The sequence below is a fragment of the Equus asinus genome, chromosome X (genome assembly GCF_041296235.1).
Source record: "Equus asinus isolate D_3611 breed Donkey chromosome X, EquAss-T2T_v2, whole genome shotgun sequence".
NCBI lineage: Eukaryota > Metazoa > Chordata > Mammalia > Perissodactyla > Equidae > Equus > Equus asinus.
In genome coordinates this window covers 37,887,840-37,911,711 of record NC_091820.1, presented here as the reverse complement: position 1 = coordinate 37,911,711, position 23,872 = coordinate 37,887,840, and the positions used below count along the sequence as shown (strand labels likewise).

The 23,872-nt window shown below is 46.0% G+C and overlaps 1 protein-coding gene across 5 annotated transcripts in view; it reads right to left on the bottom strand.

Moving 5' to 3' along the window:
* SHROOM4 (shroom family member 4) overlaps window positions 1-23,872 on the bottom strand; it is a 207,803-nt gene that overhangs the window by 28,288 nt on the left and 155,643 nt on the right. For 3 of the 5 annotated variants that reach the window (XR_011499632.1, XM_070502056.1, XM_070502055.1), the window contains exons 3-5: window positions 14,442-14,576; window positions 9,634-12,082; window positions 3,924-3,985 (exon numbers count right to left, since the gene is read on the bottom strand). Coding sequence is in view for 3 of the 5 variants with exons in the window: in XM_070502056.1 (XP_070358157.1) it covers window positions 3,924-3,985; window positions 9,634-12,082; window positions 14,442-14,576 (2,646 nt within the window). In the remaining 2 variants the exon portion in view is untranslated. Of the gene's footprint in view, window positions 1-3,923; window positions 3,986-9,633; window positions 12,083-14,441; window positions 14,577-19,024; window positions 19,432-23,872 lie in introns of those variants that run through there. The other 2 variants (XR_011499633.1, XM_070502057.1) reach the window with 1 other exon arrangement.

The following is a 23,872-nucleotide window of genomic DNA, read 5'->3' as shown; positions in this document are numbered from 1 at the left end:
AAGATGCCTAAAATGCCACATTTACCATGTCACTTACCGGACTGACAACCTTCAATTGCTTCCATATTTACGATCCTATCTAGTTTTCAAGGCCTATCTGTCCTGGCCCAGTACTTTACTCTTTTTCTCTACTGTTGCTGTTACTGCTGCTGCTGCTCCTCTTCCTCCTCCTCCTTATTATCACAACTAATATTTACTGAGGGTTTATGGTGCTCGGTTTTGTTCTAAATGCTTTACATATAGTAACTCATTTAATCCCCACAAAAATCACATGAGGTAGGTATTCTTACTTACCTCATTTGGCAAATGAGAAAACTAATGGGGTGAGGTGGGAGTGAGAACCACTTGCCAAGCTCACACAGCTAGAGAATAGAAGAATCTGAATTTGAATCCAGGCAGACTGACTCCAAGGCCAGAACTCTTAACCGGAGGGGTTTATTCCTCTAACACACTCTGGCCCTTTCCTCCTGTAGGTCCCAACCTTCAGTTTTCTTATTCTCCAATGAACTTAAATAGGGCCTAATAATACTTATCATGTATTAGCCCCTTACCATGTGTTTGACACTTTTCATCTTACAGCAACTTGTCTGAGTAAGCAAAAGCTGGGTTTAAGTCCTGGCTTGTCCCCTTAATAGCTGTGAGACCTTGAGTAAATTACTTAGCTTCTCTGAACCTCAGATTCTTTATCTGAGTCACTAGTTCTCAAAGTCTCATCCCAGGAGCGGATGCATCATCACCCTGTATCAGCATCACCTGGGGAGCTTGTTAGAAATGCAAATTTTGAGCCTCACTCTACACATACTGAATCATACTCTGGGAAATGGAATCTACATATCTATGGTTTAACAAGCCCTCCAGGTATTTCTTTTTTGTAAAAGATTGGCACCTGAGCTAACATCTGTTGCCAATCTTTTTTTTTCTCCTTCTTCTCCCCGAAGCCCCTCAGTACATAGTTGTATATTCTAGTTGTAGGTCCTTCTAGTTGTGCTATGTGGGATGCCACCTCAGCATAGCCTGATGAGCGGTGCCATGTCCATGCCCAGGATCCGAACTAGCGAAACCCTGGGCCCCCAAAGCAGAGTGCAGGAACTTAACCACTTGGCCACAGGGCCGGCCCCTCCTCCAGGTGTTTCTAATGCACACCCAAGTTTGAGAACCACTGACCTAGTTATAATAATACCTACTCGACAGAGTTTTGGGGAAGATAAAACATAACAAAATATGTGTAACTTAGCTTGTGGCACATAGGTTGTGACACAAATGGTAATTTATTATTACTGCTACTTAACTTTATGTGGGTTAGTCTTCCTTGCTCAAGCTGTGGGTGGGCAGGCATTATGCTTTCTGATGTTCTTTCTCTAATATTTCCCTGCTTGCCTAGAAAAAGGCAGTACATACACTAGGTTTTGAATAAAGTCCCTTTACTTCACTGGCTGATTGGTAAGATAACCATTTTGGAAAAGCACTGTAGTGTAGTATAGTGTCTCTGAAGTTAGACTGCCTGGGTCTAGTCAACTTACTGGCTGTGGGACTTGAGGCAAATGAATTTATCTGTGCGTGCTTCAGTTTCTTCTCTGATTCAAATGGAGAGACTAAGGGTACCTACACCTTAAGGTTATTGTGATAAATAAATATTAGTAAAGTGCTTTGAATGGGGCCTAGAATAGAGCACCATGCTCAAGAAATGTTAGTTAGCATTATTACTTTTGTGTCATTTCACTCATTCAATGGTGGCGAAGGCTCTGTTTCTTCACTTGGCAAGCAGATGACAAATACCTCTTGAGCAACTTCTTGGTGTCAGGCATTGTGCTAAACACAGAGAATAAGTCTATGACCAAAGTGTGGTCACCTCTCTCGAAGATCTCAGTCTAGGGGCTGGCCCCGTGGCCGAGTGGTTAAGTTCGCGCGCTCCGCTGCAGGCATCCCAGTGTTTTGTTGGTTCGAATCCTGGGCGCGGACATGGCACTGCTCATCAGATCACGCTGAGGCAGCGTCCCACATGCCACAACTAGAAGAACCCACAATGAAGAATATACAACTATGTACCGGGGGGCTTTGGGGAGAAAAAGGAAATAATAAAATCTTTAAAAAAAAAAAAAAAGATCTCAGTCTAATATGGGAAACTCAGCAGACCCACTAGACTGAAACAATTTCTCCAAGGACACAGTACAAGTCAGTCCACAGCAGGGAATCAAGACGAGCCATAGTATCCCCACCCAGGCCTTAGACTCCCGAGACAAGATGCTAAGGATCTGTTTGAAAGGTCTCCTTAGGGATCCTAATTGAAGCAGTTATAATGGAAAAACATGAACTTCGGGGCCAGACAAACCTCGGTCCGAATCCTGGCTCCATCACTTACTTCTGGTGTGACCTTAGCTAAGCTACACAATCTCTCGGGACCTCATCTATAAAATAAGGATCAAAATGAACTATTGTGGAGAATAAATGAGATTATGTGTGTAAATGAGATTTATGGAGTAAAAAGATCCAGCCTAGTGACTGACACTTAGTAGATGATCCACAAATGTTGAGTTCCTCCCTTTTTCTATTGCCAACCAGAGAACCGACAGTTTTCCCAGACTTGGGAGCCAAAAGAAAACCAAAATTATTCCTGACTACACCACCAAATCACAGGGGATAATGTAGACCCCCAGAAAGGACCCTGGACTCTTCAGGGGTCAAGAGACTCAGATTCTAGTCCTCTCCCTTGATGCCCCCTCCCTAGTGTCCTCACAGAGGCACAGCTAAAAGCCTTCTTCCCTGTTCCTCCTGCATTCCTAGAATTTGAGTTTAAAAATCAATATAATTTAGGGGTCTCTTGTACAATTTGGCCTGGAGAAGAACTTGTTGAAAGGGTATATCAAGGGATTTCACAAAAGAGAAGGTCCGGCCAGGCTGATGGAAAGCAACCCGGAGAAGGTAACTGTCTACGCCTTATGGTCACCTACGGCAGGTGGGCTCATCTCTGGGGAACATGAGTGCCAGGAGCCTTGTTCCCTACATTACAGTAGCAGACTCTCCACTCTGGCCATTTTTTTCCTTAAGCGAAGCAACTCTTTTCCCTCTAGCCCAAGCCATATATGCCATTTGTAAAAATGTCCCTGTCTTCTTTCAGGAATTTTTTTTAAGTATGCTTTTTTTGTGTGTGAGGAAGATTGGCCCTGAGCTAACATCTGTTGCCAATCTTCCTCTTCTCTTTTTCTCCCCAAAGCCCCAGTACATAATTGTATATCCTAGTTATAAGTCCTTCTAGTTCTTCTATGTGGGATGCTGCCACAGCATGGCTTGGTAAGTGGTGCCAGGCCCATGCCCAGGATCCAAACCTGCGAACCCCAGGCTGCCAAAGTGGAGTGCGTGAACTTAACCAACAATGCCACTGCCAGCCCCAAGGAATTTTAACCTGATGTTAGCATGAACTGCCCCCGGGCTTTTAATGAGCAGACCTTAAGTTCTCAACAAGCCCTGTAAAAAGAAAGGTGGTAGAACCCAAGAAACAAGTACCTGTAACAACTCTGAGGCAACAGCACAGTAGTAGCTGGACAGCCTTAGCTCCTCTCTGCCCCCTCCAACTGCCCAGTGGCTGCCGGGAAGGCAGGCATAGTTTATGCCTTCTGATCTGTTTCAGCACCGTCTGGTCCCACATGTCCTTGTGCCTAAGCAGGCCTGCCTCAGGCCTCCTGAGCTGATGAGCAGAATGTCCCACAATACTGCCTGACTACAACATATTCCAAAATGTCCTAACAATCAGTTTGGTCTGTAGCCCAGCTGTCTGGGGGCAGGCTGGATCACATCTATGGCATCAAGCCCTTGGTATGGACACCAGACCAGGTTCTTCAAAGGAAACAGTGGGCAGAAGACCTTACCAATTTCTATAGAAGCTTCAGAGGCACCAACTCACCCCAACTCCCTGAGCGGTCACTTACCTCCCTGACTGGCTGGTCTTCCTGTTTCCTGTTATTGGTTTCCATTTGTCCCCAGGAAATTCCTGCAAAGCAAAATTCCGATAAATTAGGGAGCTCTGAGCAGCCAGGTATCTAGATGGCCTCAAAAATGTGAGGAGGTCAGAAACCTGTCCCCGGCCAGGCCTCCCAGCTGGTTCCTTCTACTCTCCCACACAGGCGAGAGAAATATGTACCTGGAGGGCTGCCTTTCTGTCAAGAGGCCTGCTCAGCAGCTGGGGGCATGCAGAGATTAGGAGAGCACTCAGGACCCAGACGGTGTGGTCTAGAAACTCTGCATTTCCCTCTTTTTCCACTCCCTCCCAAAACATGTTAGAAACCAGTTTAGCACGTTTGCTGTTTGCTCTGGCTCTTGCAAAGGAGGTCTTTTTGTTTGTTTTGCCAGGTGAACCTGCTCATTCCTCTGGTCTCTTCGAACATAGAAAGCATCTTCTTGGAAGCCCTGGCCCTTGGGGGGGCTTTGAGGCCTATAGCTCCGGCTGCTGCAACCCTCTCCCAGGGTGAGGCAGATGGAAAGCATGCATGCCAGCACATCCCTGTGCTCTTCCTCGTCCTCCCAGACCTGCTGCCAGAGGCTGAGGTGGGCGCATCTCTGGGGAGCATGAGTGGTGGGTGCCACATTCCCAACATTACAGGAGTAGACTCTTCACCCTGGGCATCTTTTCCTTAAGGGCTTTGCCCAAGTAACACTTTTCCTTCTAGCTCAAGCCATGTGTGCCATTTGTAAAAATGTCCCTACCTTTCTATTCTAGCTCCAAATCGAATGCAAATTTGACTTTGACATTCTTCCTGATTTTGCATTCAGTATCCTCTACCTAGTGACTCAGAGCTTAGCCCAATGGGAATGCACAGATTTTCCCTAAACCTCACTGATTATCCAAATCCCCTCTTTCTCCAATGCTATTATTGGTCCCATTCAAAGTGTTATTACCTTTGCCTCAGCAGTCCTCCCTTTTGGTGGTAAGACACCTGATGTCTATCATACTGGCTAAGACACTTAGCTGTGTTATTTGAGGGAAGTTATGCCATCTCCCTGAACCTCAGCTTTCTATCTGACAAATAAGGATTATGCTATCCAGCCTTGCCGGTTCCCCAGTAGTGAGGATAAAATGGGATGTGCATAGCGAATGCCTAGCGTAGCGCTCAGCACAGAGGAGGCTCCGAATGTGAGCAGCCATGGAAAAAATGAGGTTTGTTTCTAGGCTTGGGCTTTCATAGGCCCAGAGCAGTCCCTGCCTGTACCTGTCATGTCAGAGCAGCTCTAACCACTTATGCTTCAGACTCTACCTCCATGCCCTTGTGAGATGTCCCTGCCCTCAAAGACACTATTACTCGCTCAGCCTTAGTGGGAACCAGGATTTCCTGCCATGCCCTGTCTAGCCCTGTGGAAGCACTCAGTAAATAGCAGTGGCCAAAGAAAATAAAGTCCTGTCCAAACTCCCAAACTTCATCTCAGCTCCCAAGTATCACCTTACTTTTTTTCCTGAGCCACTTAAGTTGCTATAAATTGCCTGTGCACTTTGAACCAAAGAGGCAGTTATCCCCGCAGCTTGTTGCAGGTGGGGATTGTGGTGGGAACTTGTTGCCCTGATGGAAGTTATACTCCTAAAAGGCATCCTGCTATACTGGAGAGGGCCTGGGCTTTGCAATCAGCTTATGAAGAGGCAATGTAGCACAATTAGGAGCTTGGCCTCTGAAGCTAGGCTACATACATTCAAATCCCACACCTGCCTTCACTAGCTCTGTGACCTCAGGCAACCTACCCAACTTCTCTATCTCATTTCCCCTAGCTATTTACTAATGAGATCGTAATAATAACAGTACCTATTTCTTGATTGCTTTGAGGACTAAATGAGTTGATACATGTAAGGCACCTGGAACAGGACCTGGTGCACAGTAGATACTCAAATGTTAGTTATTGTTATGTTGTTCAAATCCTAGCTTTGCCACTTGCTAGACGTGTGACCTCTCTGAGCCTCAACTTCCTCAGCTGTAAAAATGGGGATCCTATTATAACTTATACAATTGTTAAACGAAATAATCTGATAATATATGCAAAACTAACTGCCATGAAGTATTGCCAGGGATGTAAGTGTGTGCTGATTTTAGTTCTCTTAACAGGACTAAACAGGAGCCAGTTAGCTCCCCAGCCTCTTTCAGGGGTCATAAGGAACAGGGTCTCAGCCCTGCTCCAGACAGCCACCATCACAACTACCTTAGTCATCAGGTAAGTCATCAGAGCTAACCCATGCTGCAAGTTTTCCCCGTGTCTGGGCAGGTATGTTCAGGTGGCAGGGGTAGAAATGGGCACAAACTGGCTCCCAGCGGCCATCCACATGTCTGAAAGCCTAGTGTCTAAGCAGATCTGCGTAGCTAATCTAACAGGCATTAGGAACTCCATGTGTCCTTCCCTCAGAGTACAAAAGGAGAGGCATGGTATGAGCACAGGCACACTTGCACTGTTGCTACCAATTGCTGCAACCTGCAAATTTCACCTCCTTCCCTTATGGAGTTACTGGCCCTGGGCTGACACTTCTGGAGCCATCATCTCTTCGTCTCTTTTCCTCCCCAACTTCAGGCCCATTTCTCTATAGTCGACTTGCAGGTCCTTCTTTCGGCAAAAGTTTCTCAAGCTAAGCCAAAATCTCTTTTTATTTTCAGAGAGAATTTAAAGATGATTACTATCTGGCAGTCACTGTTCTAAGCGCCTTACACATGTTACATCATTTAAGCCTCACAACCACCTTATGAAGTAGGTACTGTTATTACTTCCTTTTTTTTTTAGAAGGGAAAGCTTAGGAATTTGAACCCAGGTAGTCTGGTTCCAGCATCAGTGCCCTTAAACCATTATTTTATATTTCCTCTCCTCTTTTTTTCAACTTTTTATTATGACTATTTTCAAACATCCAGAAGAGTTGAACAAATTCACAATTGACACCCATGTATCCACCACCTAGATTCTACAATTAATATTTTACTATATTTGCCTTAACACATATCTATCTATTCACTCCTCTATCCATCTACCAATCCATCTTTAATTCTTGATGCATTTCAACGTAAGTTACAAACAACTTTCTCTCCATAAATTTGAAAACTTAAATGACATGGATAAATTCCTTGAAGGACAAATTGCCAAAGCTCACTCAGGAAGAAACAGATGTCCTAAATGCCCCTGTATCTATTAAAGAAATTTCATTTGTAGTTAAAAATCTTTCCACAAAGAAAACTCCAGGCCCAGACGGCTTCAATGATGAATTCTAGCAAACATTTGAGGAAGGAATAACAGCAATTCCATACAAACTTCTCCTGAAAATAGAAGAGGAGGGCATACCTCCCAACTCATTTGGTAAGGCCGCCCACCTTGATATGAAAACCAGACAAGGTCATTACAAGAAAACTATAGACTAAAATCCATGATAAACATAGACACAAAAATCCTTAATAAAATATTAGCAAATCAAATCTAGTAACATATAAAAGGATAATAGATCATGACCAAGTGGGATTTATCCTGGCAATGCTAGGCTGGTTCTTATTTCAAAAATCAATCAATGTAATTCCCCCTATCAATAGACTAAAAGAGAAAAACTATATGACCATCTCAATAGATACAGAAAAAGCATTTGAAAAAAGTCCAACATCTGCTCCTGATAAAAGCTCTCAGAAAACTAAGGATAAAAGGGAACTCCCTCAACCTATTAAAGGGAATCTAGATAGAAACCTACAGCTAATATCAAACTTAGTAGGGAAAGATTGGGAACAAAGCAACACTATCTGCCCTCAGCATTTCTACTAAGCGTTGTATTGGATATCCTAGATAGTGCAATAAGACCTCTCTCTCCCCTAGAAAAGCCATACACAGTAGAAATTAAGATACACAATTATTGGGGCCAGCCTGGTGGCGTAGCAGTTAAGTTCGTGCACTCCGCTTTAGCGGTCCAGGGTTTGCTGGTTCAGATCCTTGGTGCGGACCTATGCACCGCTCATCAAGCCACTCTGTGGCTGCATCCCATATATAAAATGGAGAAAGAGGGGCACAGATGTTAGCTCAGCGACAATCTTCCTCAGCAAAAAGAGGAGGATTGGTAGTGGATGTTAGCTCAGGGCTAATATTCCTCAAAAAAAAAAGATATAAAATTATTTCTATTTGTAGATGACATGATTGTCTATGTAGAAAATCTTGTAAAAGCTACTAGACCTAATAAGTGAGTTGGGCAAGGTTGTAAGATACAAGGCTGATACACAAAATTAAATTGCATTTCTATATAGTAGTAACAAAGAATTTTAACTTGACGTTAAGGAAACAATACTTTTATAATAGCGTCAAAAACATGAAATCTTAGGGATAAATATACAAAATATGTGCAACATTTGTATGCTGAAAACTATAAAATAAGTTGCATACATCAATATATTTCAAAAACTTCAGCATATATATTATTAAAGTTTGATATTTGTTTACCATAATTTTTAGGCAAAATTTACTTCCAGTGAAATGCACAATTTTAGGTGTACATTTATTGAGTTTTGACGAATGTATACACCTGTGTAACGAAACTGTTATCAAGATAAAGAACACTATCGTCACCCAACAAAGTTTCCTCATGCCACTTCTCATAGGCAACCACTGTTTTGAATTTTTTTTCCCATAGAATAGCTGTTTTAGAACTTCATATAAAAGGAACAGTAAAGTATGTACTCTTTTGTGTCAGGCGTCTTTCACTTCTAAGGTTCCTTTTTTCAAAGAACATGTATTGAGCAATTTCATACCCTAAGTCATTCAGAAGTGTCTGCCTATGCAACAACAGTTCAACACAGGAACTAACTTCGGGTTTGAGTGCACCAGTCACAAGGTGGTACTACGGAAGCCGTGGGGAAAGATCAGGCAGTGAGCCGGCGAGGACATACCGGGTCCTCCCAAAAGTACCTTGCGGGATGGTGGTGCCTTGTGTTAGGGCTGTGGGTCATAAGTAGGGTGCAGCAGCAGCAAGTCTAGACGTGGGTCTCTGACAGAGCGAGACTGGAGAAGGGGGGAAGGATTCATCCTTTAGAAAACCAGACAAGTCAGATCTCTGAAAACAAAGCCTGGGGTACATTTTCTAATATGGCAGCTCCAAATAGTTTTAAAGCAGGAAATAGAAGGGAATGTGCACTGTTTTTGTCTTAGGCACTGGGCCTGGCACTCTCTGTACACAATCTCATTTGATCCTCACAACTAATCGATGAGGCAGACATTATTTTCCTCCACTATAGAGATGAGATAATAAGACTTTATTTAGTACTGGCCATTTTATGAGGTAAAATTCCTTTTTTTCCCCTTTAAAAATCACATAACTGCAAATTTTGGTGGTTGAATGACTTGCTTGCGGTCACTCAGATACCAATTATATGGTCAGGACATAAATCCCAGTTCTGTCCATTTTGTGAGGCAAAAGTTATTTTGTTCTAACTCTAAAGATGAGGTAATTGCAATTTTGGTGGCTGAGTGTCTTACCCAAGGTTAATAAGCTCCTATCTGGTGAAGCCAGCACCATTCAGTTTTGAGGAATGATAATTGTTATATTCTCAAATGATTTACCTCCCTTTCTCCTCACAAAGGGAATAATGAATCTCACCCATCCAAGAACAAGGAGAAGAATGAAGCTCACCCATCCAAGAACTAAGTCCTCACCTGCACTGTCGGCTTCCTGGGTTTCCAAGCATTGCCAGGTGCCAAGCTGCTGTCCTCGAGGGTACTGTGCTGAGGATTATGATGGCAAGCTGAACACCGGATGCACTGGTGGTGATGGCACCGGCAGTTGTAGCAGTTGGGCATCATATTTCTTTTTCGCAGAGCAGGGCAGATTTCCCCAGAACAATAAATGCAAGGGTCATGGACTACAGCTCCCTGGACATTGCAGGAATAAGAGCAGGTCCTGTGGTAATCGAAATCACCACAGTGCAGTGGCTTACAACACATGGATTGTTCTAGACCCTTGCTCACAAAACATTCGGAGTAAGTGGGAGTTTCTGACTGAAGGGGTGACATGGAATGATATGATTGGTCTGTGGCATGATATGGTTGGTCCATGGGATGGCGCCTCAATTCCCTATAGGTGGAGCTCATTGGCTGGAAGTTTCGGTCTATAGGTTTTGGTCTCTGGGTAAAAGTCTTGTTGCCATGTGTGGTTAAACCTGGCAAATGAGATGTAGATAAGGATTTGCTACTCTCTTCAAAGAATTTTCTTCTGTCTGCAAAGGGCAAGAGGATGGTTTCCTCTCCAGCTTGGGAAGTAGAAGCCTTCAATTCTTTGTTGTCACCTGGGTTGGAAGGGCCTTCCATGGCTAGTGCCACATGTGGCTGCAGGTTGTGCTCTGGAGACCATCTCCATTGACCTCCACGGACTCCACAGTGAACATCTGTTTTCTCAGAGTCTGAGGAGGATGGGTCAGATGCTTTCCACCAGGTATTCAGGCCCAAAGAGGCCTGGCCGGGCCTCTGGCCAGGGCTTATTTGTCCCTCCAAGCCTGTCCTAGATTCATGGCTCTCAGGGGCTTGGCTGAGGCACTCTGAAGACCTAGCCCTGAGAATCATGCTCTTGTTGAAGAGCTTGTCTCTGGGGCTAGGTGGTTTTTTATATGAAGATAGAAGAGATGAGTTAGAGGGGGGAAGTGAAGGACTTTCTAGGGGCTCCTCGGTCTCTTCCACTGGCTCCTTAGTGTCACACAGCTGTGACAAGCGATTCTTGCTTTTCTGGAGCTGAGCCTTCCTCCTCTGAATTTCATTACGCAGATTGGTAGCAAAACGCTCACTCTTCCGCCGGTTTTGGATTGAGCGGCCCCGGGTCCCTCCATTTCGCCTACCACCCACCCGGCCACACTCCTTGGGCTCCTTGTCCCCTTCTTCAGTTGCCTCTGTGCTGCCAGGTACTTTAGTGGTTGCAGAACAGTCCCTGGTTTGTTGAATAAGCGAGTCAGAAGCAGAGGGCTGCTGGATGGCCAATTCACTGCCTACTCTGTTTGGGTCCTGGAAACCTCTTTCTGGAGGGTGTCCATCAGCCTCTCCATGTGGAGAACTGCTTGGGCTCTGGTGCCCTGAACCTAAAGGCCTATCATCCACTGGCCTAGTCTTTCTCTCTTTGCTGGGCTGGTCCTGGGTTCCTCCTGCAGACAGACATGGACTTTTCTTCTCTGTGTGGCTGCTATGCAAAGGAGACAGAGTCCACTCATGCCCATCCTGCCCAGTTGGGAGCTCTATTCCCTTGCTGCCCCTGGTATCAAGGTGTACACGCTGTAAGTGGGATGCCAGCAGCTGTTCAGGCGCACTATGGCGATGCCCTGTGAGGTGTAGAGTGCTGCCAAAAGAAGCCTTAGCTAGCTCTGCTGAAGCCTTGTTGAGTGGGCTGGAATCTACACTGGAAGCTTTGTCATATGCTTTTGGGAATCCAACAGCTTTGGCTGAGGCCTCCATCAGTAGATGCTCAGAGCCCTGCTGGCTGGGTTCAGGAGTTTGGCTGAGTTCACAGTTCTGATGGCCCTCATTTGTCACTTGATCTTGCCCACTGAGGCAGCAGAACCTGTTAGGGTTTCTTGGGAATAGAACGGTTTCTAAGCTTGGTTTCTCCTGTTGCAAGGAGTTCACAGGTTCAGAAGCCCTGCGCTGCTCTCCATTGAGGAGCTGGGCTCTGGAGGCCTGAAGACTGTCTCGCCTCATTGGAGGTTGAGGTGGGCCCCTGGTAGTCTTAGCAGGCCCTGAGTGGTGGACCTCCTGTGGGCAGGATGACATCTGGGAGCTGGAAGTCAGGTGGCCCCCATTGGTGCGCTGGCTACCTCCTGAGGTGTCAGCCACATTAGGCCGGCCATTAGGGGCCTTACTTGGCCCTGGGCCTTGCATGATGCAGTCAGCAGAGGCTGGCTCCTCTGGCCTGAGGGAAAGGGCACAGTCAGAGGCATTTGAGCTGGCCGAGAAGGAGCTGTAGGCTGAGTCACGCTGGTTGGGGTACATGTTCTGGTCAATGGGCAAGAGGTGGCCCTCATAGGTGGCTTGGCCTGGTTGCTCCAGGCTCTCCATGCTGCCAATGGAGCTGCTTTTCTCAGTGCTACAGTGCCGGGAGAGTGGACACCACTGCACACACACGTCACTGAAAGATACAGGGCACACTGGTTAGTTAGCCAAGTTACCAAATCCCTTTCCCAACTTGGCCAGCCCTGCCATGGGAGAAGGCAGGACAACCCAGAGGCACTCCTGCCACAAAGGAGAGGGAGACAAGGCAAAAAAGGAAGGGAGGAAAACAGGGAAAGAGATGGACACCGGGGCACCACAGCAACCTGATAAAATGGGAGACAAGATGACATTCTGAAGAAGGATGGGGCAGGATCCCAAAGACTAGAAGTGGGAAAACTCCACTGACGATTATGCTTGTTTCCCTGCTGTCAGTGAGTCTAGAATTGCTTCTGGCCTGTCACTGTCCCCAGGGAGTCCAGCATGTGGCTCTCTGCCAGGAGAGACAATCAAAGAATATCAGCATTAGAGAGGGGCCCTAAAGGGTTGATTCGATTTCAGCCAGCCCATTATGTAAATTAGTGGTTCTCAAATTTGAGTGTGCATCAGAATCACGTGGAGGGCTTATCAAAACACAGGTTACTGGGCCTCATCCCCAGGGTTTTAGGTCTGGGTGGGTCCTGAGAACTTTTACTTCCAACAAGTTCCTGGGTGATGCTGGTGCTGTTGGCCTAGGGACTACACTTTTGAGAACCACTGGTGTAAAGCAAGTCACACAAAGGGAAGTGATTTCGAGGAGGTGATTTTCTCAAGATCACCTAGCTCTAGCTTAAGGCCCAGACAGGGCTGGAATTTAGTTGCTCCCTGTTCTGGATAATAGTAATCCTGGCCATTTACTGAGGACCTATGATATCCTAGGCATTTTACAATACCTAATTTCAAACTGAAGGGGAGAGATTATTATCTCCACTTTACAACTGAGAAAACTGAAGCTTAGAGTGGTAAACTGATGAGCTCATGAAGCTGCTAAAGAAGCAGAGCTGGAATTCAACCCCAGGCTTCTGTGAGTCCAATGTCTTAGCTCTCCTGTTATACCATCTATTAAATGAGAATGATAGTAATATCTACACCAGAGGGTTGCTTTGTGGGTAAAATCAGATAATAAAAGTAAAGCTCTTGTCACAGCTCGGACACCCAGCAAACGTTCAATACCTGGTAGTACCTGCCTTCTGGATTGCTGTTTTCATTGCTATTGTTATCAGCATCTTCTCTACTACTAGGATTGATAATATAGTGCGTGCCCTCCCCCCGACCCATGCTACCTTTATCCCCCACAGCAAAGCCAAACTCGGGAGGCCAAGGAAGTGACTAGCATCAGACACAATTTTGAATTTTACATACCATTTCCCACACACAAAGCCAAACTGAGCCAAGTTATGCCAGTAACTCCCTACAACTAGAACCCTAGAAACTGCAGGCTGCTCTCAGAACAGCCAAAGTTCAGAAAGCCAGAGCTGTGCGGTGGCGGGAGCCCCCCAGACCCTCAGGTCAGCCTCCTCTAATCTTGCTCCCTGCCTTGCCCCTCAGCCACTCTGCTCGCTTGAACTCTTGGCTAGGAATCCATCAATTCCTTGTTGGCAAGGGGACTTGCTACTCACCACACCACCCTTCCTGCTGAAAACCACCACACTTCCACTCAAATAGTATCCAAGCTCAGAATGCGTTTCTGCGTATTCTTCAAGAACAAAACTGCCTCTGCCTCTGCCCTGAGTCCCTAGCTTCCAATGCCAAATAAAGTCACTGAGTGGGGGCAAAGTCAACCCTTAGCTTCCCTGAGCCTCCTCAACAGAAATCCCTTCCTACCGGGAAGATCCTGTTATGGAAGGGAAAAGGCAGCTGAGGCCAGCAGCTTTGCTGGCTCTGAGCTTGCCAAAAAAGTTCTCTGCCTCTTCTGGGCAGCTGTTTCAACAACAGACAATACCAAGCTCCCTGAATTGAGAGATCCTCGCTGCAGGCAGACCCTGTTATTCAGGGAGCTCCCCATTCTGAAGGTTTTGGCTCTGTGACAGAGCTGATGAACACTGGACAAGATCACCAGCGAGTTGTGAGTGCGGAAGCTAGAGAAGAGGACCAGAACTGAGCCCTGGGGCCCTCCTACATTAAGAGACCAGGGGGATGAGGAAGAACCAGGGAAAGAGACTGCAAAGGAGCAGCCAGTGAAATAGGATGAAAAGCAGGAGAGTATGGTGTCTTGCAATGCAAGACAAGTGAGGTAAGTTTTTCAAGGAAACATTTCCCAGAAGGAAAGAGACTGTCTCAAAGTCACAGAGAGTTAGCAGCAGACAGGGACTAGAACCCAGGTACTCTGGACTCTCAGTCCATTTTCTGTTATAGCACTCTGGGCTCTATTAACATTCAAGAGGGACTAGAGCAGAGGAGGAGGAGTGGCCAGGTTGTCCACCCGCCAGCCCATCTTGAGGGGAGGGTTCTATACTCACCTTGTGTTGCAGCCGGAATGCCAGGACAAGCTGAAGGCTTCAGAAGGGAAATGCATGGTGGTGGCCGCTTCAGGGCATCCCTCCAGCAGCTTGGCCACATGCCATGAGTGCGGCCTACTGACAGGGGCGTTTCTCCTACAGCAAGAAAGGGACAGGAAGTCAGCTTAGGGAACCAGAGCTGAAATCACTTCCCAGGCAGCTTCCGCCCCCACCCCCTCTTTCCCTTAAATGAAGTAGAACATCTTGCAAGGAGCTGGTGTGGGAATCTTAAGTGGCCCTCCTCAGCTCCCACAACTCAAATCTCCTTCATCTCAGGGGGATCCTGGAGATATGGAATGTTAGCTTCACAGAGCTGTTTTGCTCATGGGTGTATCCCAAGCACATATGACAGTGTCAGACACATAGTAGATGCTCGGTACATATTTGTGGAATCAATGAGTGCTGCTGCCCAATGAACAGTGAGCCCACCCTAAATTTTCTTTGAGAAAAAAAAAAATCAATTTGTCCAATCTTCCCATTTTTCTTGAAGAAAGGCTTAGGCAAGTGATTGAGAAGTTTGAACAAGTCAATACTGGGCTGCAAATTCTCCAATTCTTGCTCATTGATTTGATAAGCATTTGTTGTTATATGTTTTCTGTGTACCATCTGTGTGTAGCTCTGGGAATACAGAGATGAATCAAACACGGTCTTTGCCCTTAAGAGCTTAAGATTAGTGAGAGAGAAAGAGCTAATTCAAATAAAGTACAGTAAAGGCATTGAGAGAGTGAAGGCTAAGATGGGCATAGAGGTGAGACACCTGAGTTTGTAGGCAAAATGGTGGCAAGGAGCCCCAAGTGCTGTCAGGGAAAACAGAACAACATGGTGAATGGCACAGTGCTAGGCTGACAGAGGAGACTGACTGCTTAGCAGGACAGGGGTGAATAAAGGGAAACAGGTCTGAGGCCAAGGCCCTGGATGTGACCACAGGGTCTGTCTGGTGCTGGAGGCTGCAGCCACACCTCTTGCACTGACTGGCTTATACAGCACCCATCCCTGTCCTCTGGTATATTTCATATGAATAGATGCCACTCTTGCAAGTGGAGAAGAATGGTATGGGGAGGATCACACGTGGGGCATGGGTATGCCAGAAGATAAAGGTAAGATTGATGAGAGAGGGAGGAAGAGGAGGAGAGGCAGAGTGAGAGAGGGAGGAGGAAAGGGAGGAGGGAGAGAGGGGGAAGGAGAAGAAAGAGAGAGAGAAAAAGAAAAAAAAAGATAGATGTCAGAAGGGCCAGGTAGATGATAGAGATAAGAAGGAGAGATGATATAGAGAAAAACAAATGACAGAAAGGGAGAAAACTGAGAAAGATTACAGAGAAATACATAGTAGAGAGAAATGGATGAGAGAGAGACATGAATGACAGAGTAAGAGAGACAGATGATGAATAAGTAGATGACAGAGAGAGATAGATAATAGCTTATTTACTAATTTATTTAGTCATTTACTGTGGCAGACTCCATACTAGATGCTGAGGGCGCAGAGGTGACTAAGATAAGGGTCCCTGTTTTCAACAAGCTTGTTACATAGTAGGATAAATCAGCTGTCTACCTCCTAGGAGCAGTAGTGGACAGACTCAGGCTGGATTCCATCCCAGCTAGGAATGCCCCTCACCCCAGCGGAAACACAGAAAATCCCAGCAGTGCAAGGTTCTAGAGGGCTAAGGCCTAAAAAGGTAGTCCTGAAGAGAACGGCGTTGCTGGGAAAAACCTGGGGTAGAATGGTAACAGGCCAGGCACAGACAAGGAGGTGTAAGAGGAAGAACAGGGGAAGCTGCTTGTCAAAGGTCAGGAACCAGAGCCACAGGTCAGCAGCAGTGGCTAAGATTTATGGGAAGGAAAGCCAGGTGAGGCCCCCACTTCTAACCACATTATTCTGTTATGGATTTCAGAGGGCCCAGCAGGGACGCTGAAGGCATGAGAAAGCCTTGGGGGTGTGTAACTGCTCCAGAGTCTCACACACAAAGCCATGATGTTAGAAATATCTCCAGCTGCTGTTACCTGGTAGTCTTCAACAACTATTTATAAAACCTCTCGCAGAAGTACTATGTACTATTACGTACTGTGCCATGTGTATCTACTATATACTATGCTTCTAGGCACTGAGGATACAGTACAGAACAGGGTATCTCTCTTATTTTGGGCCCTTCTTCTACATCCAGGATTCCTGAAGTTCTCCTGAGCCCAGGGTTTAAAATGTGAGCAGTCAGTGTTGATACCACCTTCTCCCCAACTGTCCAATCCTTCACTGAGTTCTGCTGAGTTTTCTTTTATGATATGTCTCTGGCTTTGCCTCTCTCTCTCCATTCTCAGTGAAACTATTTCACATAATTGCAGTTCTCCTCCACAGAATCCATCACCAACACTTCCTATTCTAGTCCAAGCCCTTAACATTCTATGTCCAAAATACTGCATCAGTATGCCAGCCAGTGTCCCCTTGTTCCACCTCCAGTCACTGCTTTTAGACCATATCATGTCAAACACCAATTGAATTGTGGCACTCTCCTATTCAAGAATATTCACTGGCTCCCTATTTCTTACCCTGTCCTGCATCAAATGTAAGCTGGATTAGACCTTCAAAGCCCTCTATAAGCTATCTTTATCTGCCAGCCCAGTCTCTCACATCTCTGCTCCAATCACACACTGCAACCAGCTTTGTGCCTTTGCTATTAGTTTTCCAGTAGAATCTAGCACAGGCTCTGGAGTTGGCCCACTTTGGTGCGAATCCCAGCGTGACCACTCATTAGCCCTGCTGCTTTAGACAGGTGACTTCTCAGAGCTCTAGTTGCCATAGCAGTAAAATGGGGATAATAGTACCTAATTAATGGGGTTGTAAAGATCAAAAGAGATAATGCATATCAATTGCTTAGAACAGGGTCTGGTAAGTCCTCAACCAATTTTACATATTGCTATGACTGTTTCCTCTGCCTGGAATGCCCCCTGCCATTTCGTTAATCTAAATCCCACCTGTTCTTCAAGGTACTGCTCAAGTACCATCTCCTCCAGGGAGCTTGTCTTTAGTAATCCAGTCCTCACAACTTAGCCCATAATAATATGATGTTTTTTATTGCTCACCATCATTTCATGTATGTTAGTCTCATCCTGTGAACTATACCAAGCCAGTAGGCAATGAGACAAAAACGAGTCAGACAGATCTAGGTTCACATCCTAACTCTACCACTTTGGATGTGTGATTCTAGGCAAGCCGCTTAACCCATCCGAGCTTTGGTTTTCTTATCTGAAAAAGGGAACAATAATCCTTACTTGGCTAGGTTATTGTGGGGATTAGAGATAATATTCCCAAAGCACCTGGGCCACAGCTTGATGCACAAGTGGTCAATAAATAGTAGGTACAACAATAGGGGTCATCAGCTCAGACTTGTCCTTCTTGATGGTTCAAGAGTACTCCCACTGGGATTTGTCCATCCATTATCAAGGTTCTGCTACACCACCTCCTTGCCACACTTTGAAAGGTAGCTTACAAAGGCCCCTACTCTCTCTAGGGTTTCTCCAGGAGTAAGAAACAATCCCAAAGGAGACAGAAGCAAGGCAGTAGGGGTTTTGGGACCACTGGGAGAAAACCACAAGCTGGGGGGAGGAAATTCCCAGCAGAAGAACTGCAGCCAGAGCTGGAGCCTTCTCGCCCTAGTTTTGGAAAGGAGAGGAAACTATCTACAGAGTCTAATACTTGGTCTATTATTATTCTGAAGAGCCCTAGACTTGGAGTCAGTCACACTTACATTCCAATTCTAGCTGTGTGACCTTGGGAAAGTCACTTCTCCGGGTTGTAGATTCTTTATCTGTAAAGTGGGGAAGATAACCATCCCTCACTCAAGAATTATAGTCTGGATTAAACACAGTCCCATGTGTGAAATCACTTAGCATAGTGCCTGACATACAATAAATTTTTAAAAAATAACAACAAGGACCATTCATTGAATACTTAAGATATGCCAGGCACTAAACACTTTGCATGCATTAGCTGATTCAATCTTCACTCTAACCTTTGCTATTATTATCCCCACCTTACAGATGAAGAAACAGAGACACAGAAAGCTGAACTGCTTTGCCAAGAGCATACAGCTAGTAACCAGCAGTTGAGAATGAGGCTCACATCCTCCAGCCCTTTCTAGGATACCACATGACCCCTCCTTCCAAAGAAGGATCTGTCTCAAAAAGCTTGTATATCCAAGGCTTCTCCTAGCCATTCCCTCAAGAAGCAGTCAGAAAAGGAAAGTGTCAGTAGTCCTAGAGTTTACACCATCCCCTCTTTAGGCATTATGGAAATGGGATGAGGAGAAATAAGCAGAGAGGTAAGAAAATACCAACCATCAACCATCAGCTCCAGGCCTAACTGTGGAGATAACTCCAGTGCCTGCCCTTTCTCTTAAGGCTGGCTCCAGTACCATCACTAAACACACATCCTATCATTCATTACCCCAAAATTCCTTTCTTAGGAAGCAAAAAGAAAGTAATATTGAGGAAAGAAAGAAGAAGGGGAAAGAGGGGCAGCGGCCACGGCAGTCATGGCTACCAGTAGTACCTACCATGAAAGTTGCCCAGGGTGAGGAGATAGCTTAGGAGGAAGCTGGGTATTCAGCCAGCTCAGATGCCCATCAACAACCCCTCCAGCCAGCCCCCAGGGCTTCACTCTGCAGGCTGGATCCTCCTTTAGCTGAGACCCATCTGCCTTCCTCTTAAGACTTCCTGAGATGAGGGGCCATCAGCCCAAGCTCCTGAGTGTGATCCAAGGGACTCAGGTACAGTCAGCTCCCGGTTCCAAGAACAGAAAGGAGTAGCACTGAAGGCAAGTTATGGCCATCAACCTAGTTGGGCCTAGATGTGTCCACAGCCTTTGGGAATGAAAACCAGTATCAAGAGCTGGGTAGGAGTAAAGACGCTGCTCCAGAAACCAGTCAGCACCCTGGTGGCAAAGGAAAGGATGAAAGGCAATTCCAGCAGAATAAACAGCCCCCCCCCCCCCCCCCCCCCCCCCCCGTGCCCTACTCCAGCCTTCTCTGAGCCCTGGCCCGCCCCCTTCCACAGCTCAGAGGCCAATAAGGAAGCTGGGCCCCCAGCCACTGCTAGAACGCAGGAAAGGAGCAAGGAAATGATGTTTGGGAAAGATAAAGTGGGTGTCTAAAAAGAATTTTTAAAAATACACGTAAGTGAGAGAGAAAAATACCCCAGACACATACACTTAAAAGAATTCCTGTGCTTCCTGGACTGAGTTGACCCCACCCAGCCATCTCCGCAGGTCCTCTGGGCCCCAGAAAAGGAAACTCCAGATCAGCCCGGCCTAGCAGCCTCCAGGTCCAGAAAAGCAAGCAGCACTACAGTTGATTTTACATGGTTGGGGGCAAGTGACCCAGAGATTTTCTAAGGTGAAGATCCTGCTGAGATATAAGAGACTCACAAACCGTTCTGGGCTATATTTACAGGGTCAGTGCTTCCTATGGGCACCTGAGTAGACCCAAAGAAAACTCCATCTCACACCAGAGACTCCAACTTCAGAATACTGGTGCTTGGAGTCATCATCACCAGCTCTGCCATGAATACACTCTGACCTCTGGCAACTTACTCCCCTTCTCTGAGCTTCTGTTTCCTCTCTGCAAAATTAAAACATGGGATTTCATTGTGACAAACAGCACTTCCAGCTATAGCAATGTTATGTTGCAAAACTCTTAGGCTCCAGGCTAGGGCTTCAAATGATGTCCTGACTGACCTGTGCAATAGCTAGATCCCAGAGCAGCCCCACATGAACTTTCTGCACACCCTAAGCCCAAGCTCAGGCATCAGAATTTACTTTCTCTTGGGGATTTAGAGCTGGGGTTTTCCCTTCATAACACTCCTGATCCTCACTCTAGTTTCTCTTGGCCTCTGGTCCCAAATCCAGCAATTTCTGGCCCCTGAGAGGGCTTATGCAAGCTCCTTCAAGACAAAAAGTATGCTAGAGCCTGTCCTCTTTGGGAAAATCATGCTTGGAGGCCCCTTCCTCTCTCTTCCCTCTGTACCTCCCAGGAAAGTCTGGGTCGACTTTTGTCTATTCCACAAAAGGCAGGTGCCATTCAAAGAAGCCCATAGGCCCTCCTTTGGTAGTTGGAATTACTGTATTGGGAAAGTTTGCGGATTTTGTGGGCACACAGATCTGGCTTGGAGTCTCAGCTTGACTACTCACTAGTTGTTTGGCCTTGGGCATGTCACAGAGCCTCAATTTCCTCAACTGCAGGCATTCAATAAATGGTATCTGTTATTAATGTTATCCTCTACCCAGAATAATAATAGGCAAGGTACCGTTAGCAGCAAGAAAAATAACTTCCTCAATCCAAATGAAGATGAAAGAGAAAGGAGTAGTTAACGAAAGGTTCAAAAGCCAAACCTAGTACTCTAGAGCAGAGCTTCTCAAACGTCAGTGGGCATACTAATCACCTGGTGATCTTGTTAAAATGCAGATTTTGATTCAGTAGGTCTAGAGTGGGCTCCAGATTCTGACTTTCTAACAAGCTGGGAGTGATGCCAATGCCGCTGGTGTAATAACCACACTTTGACAATACACTAGGGAATACAATACTATTAGCAGGACACTAGAGAACAACTCCTGGTCCAAAAAAGCATCAGGATAAACAGTCTCTTTTCATGTCATTATCCAGGCCTGGGTGTCCAGTCTTCCCTAATCTTCTCATTGCCAAGTGCCTTCCTCTTTCCATTCAGTAACCCAGCCCATAAAAGTGCTTTCCTGATGAAGTTTGCTGTTCCCCACTTCTTAACAAAATAAGGAGAAATGAGTCTGATAGCAGTCTGGCCCTGTAAGTGGCCAGGTAAGGCTGAGGAAATTATGACCAGAAGTGCAAGCATGTTCATGGGACTGCCTGGGATAGGGTGGTGGGGTGGGTATGAGTTGATTAGTCACTAGATGAGGTGATATGATAGGCAAGTGGGCACAGACAGCATTTACTCAAGAAACCCTTGGGCAAAGGAAGATAAGAGAGGAACATGAGCAGTTTGGTCAGTTTGGCATTTCGGAAAGAGGCTGGAAGTAAAGGAGACATTCTCTCACTTAGCAGAGCTGAGTTCCAGATAACATGACCAAGTATAACCTCCTATGTTCGGGGGAAGGTAGAGATGACTGCTTCTGTTCCAAGCACTCAGAGGATAAGAACTTGGCATGGGTGCAGAGGACAGTGGGCACATGCAGGCAGAAGTGGTGGATAAGCCAGAAGATGGCTCCCAGAAGAGTCCTTGTAAAGACTGTTGTGAGAAGCAAGGGAAGGGAGGTGGACCAATTCTGGAAGGAGTCAATCTCTAGCTGCCCTAGTGAACTGTCACCCCAATCTTCTGACAGCACTACCCGTCTCTGAGCCTGGCTCCCAGCAGAGCCCTCGAGATACTTGGAGGGGGGCAGGTAGGGGACAAGTAGAAAGAGAACCATGGCTCTGCCCCAACCCAGGGCAAGAAGGAAAATATGGCCCCTGTTGCTTGGGGTTGTGCTTACTCTGAGGTCTGGGCCATACCCCACTGCAGGCTCTTTCCTCTTTTGAAAGTGTTTAGATAAGGAGAAACACAAAAGAGTGGGCTTGATTAGGTCTGTTTACTTTCTGTGGCTCTTCCAGCCTCCCCCCAAACAGTACTTTCCACCTGCCCCACATGAACGAGTCCAAGCTCATTCAGCAGGAAGGGAAGCCCGCACACAGGCCGGGGGACAGAACAATGCATAGTTTGTTTATCTGACAGAAGAGGGGAAAAGCTGCTTGATCACCATGGAGGGATACAGAGCTATGAAGGCCCACTCACACCCCACTATTAGCTGGGGGACCTTGTAGCCTGGTGATCTGGAGACTTCCTTATTACAGACCCAACCAAGGGGAAATATGTATGTGTACGTGTATATGTGTGTCCTTGTGTGTCTGTGCATGTGTATGTGTGTATATATGTGTGTATGTCTATATGTGTGTGCATCTCCGTGTATGTATGTATTTTTTTAAAGAGAATTTTTAGGACAATGCTTTCTTGTCAGTCTGGGAAAGTTACAATCTGGGTCATCCAAGATATGGGTACTTGAAGGGCTTTTGGTACCTAGTTCTGCCTCCCCACTTCCCCACCTTTTCCATCTCCCCTCATCTCTCCGAATAGCCAGGTCAAGTTCTTTCATATAAATCTCCTGGATCCCCCACTCCACCTTCCATCTCAGGATCCATTCCTGGCTAAAGGGAGCATCAGGATAGTTAATAAGAAAGGAAGGCAACGTTGGGGTGGAAATAAAGACTCCCCCAAATGCTGTGGTGTGTGTCAGGGGATGCCTTTTGGCTTTCCAAGTAGACAGCTGTAACTTCATCTGGTTAGGCCTTTACATTTGACTTTCTGTTTTCATTTTTCCATTTTCACATTGGAATCTTTAAAACATGGGGACACCTCTTTTTCTAAAGAAGGTCGGAAGAAGGCAACCATATGAATGACACAGGAAAGCTCTGCAAATATTAGGGGCTAGAAAAATGCTTAGTAGTTTAGAAACACAGTACTTGGAATCCTCTTTCAGAGTTGGCTGGGGAGCATATTCTAGTTTTTCTATGTATAGTCTGATAAAACATATCCATCATAAGATTGTTTCTTGTCAATGATCCCAAAGGCAAGGAAATGAATGGTGCATGTTCCACAGCTCCCAAAAGCAAGGGGAGCAAGTCAAGAATCTGAATAATGAAACAGGGCTTTTTTCTCTTTCCTGCATATACAAAAGCTAAGGGTGAGATCCCAGAGGGCTGAGGGAGACTTCAGAGGAGCACACAGGGAAAATGACAAGTTCACAGAGCACCATCCATTGAGTTAGCTTCTGCTATGATTCCCAATTTCCTAAACCAACACCCAGAGTGATAAAGAAGGTGGAGGATGTTTGTCCTCCAGCTCTGGTTTCTATCAGTAATATTTGTAGCATCCCTTAGGGAAGGAGGTTACGGGAATAATAAAAGATTTCCGCTCTTGTCTCTTTAAGCCAAATATCTCCTTCAGCTCAAACTCAGTATTGGAGATACTACTTTTCAGGGGAATAATGGAATCCCCAAAGTCAAGTCTCAAAGCCCTTAGAATTACTTCTGGCCACTCCCTGAGTCCTCTCTACTACTAAAGACATAAAGCCCTAGGACAACAGCCAACAATAGCAAGGATCCCAATAGAACCAAGAATACCTATTCACTACTCTGCTTTGAGCAAACATGACAATGAGGAAGGGCCAATGCTCAGAAGAGCTGGAGCACAGCGATAAAGGTGGACAGTAGTGGGGGATGAGGTTGAGGAAGTACCAAGGCCAGGTTATAGAGTTTTCAAAGGCCAACGTAAGAAGTTTGCATTTTATTCTCAGTGCAGTGGGACGCTACTGGAGGCTGTTAAGCAGGGGACTACCATGA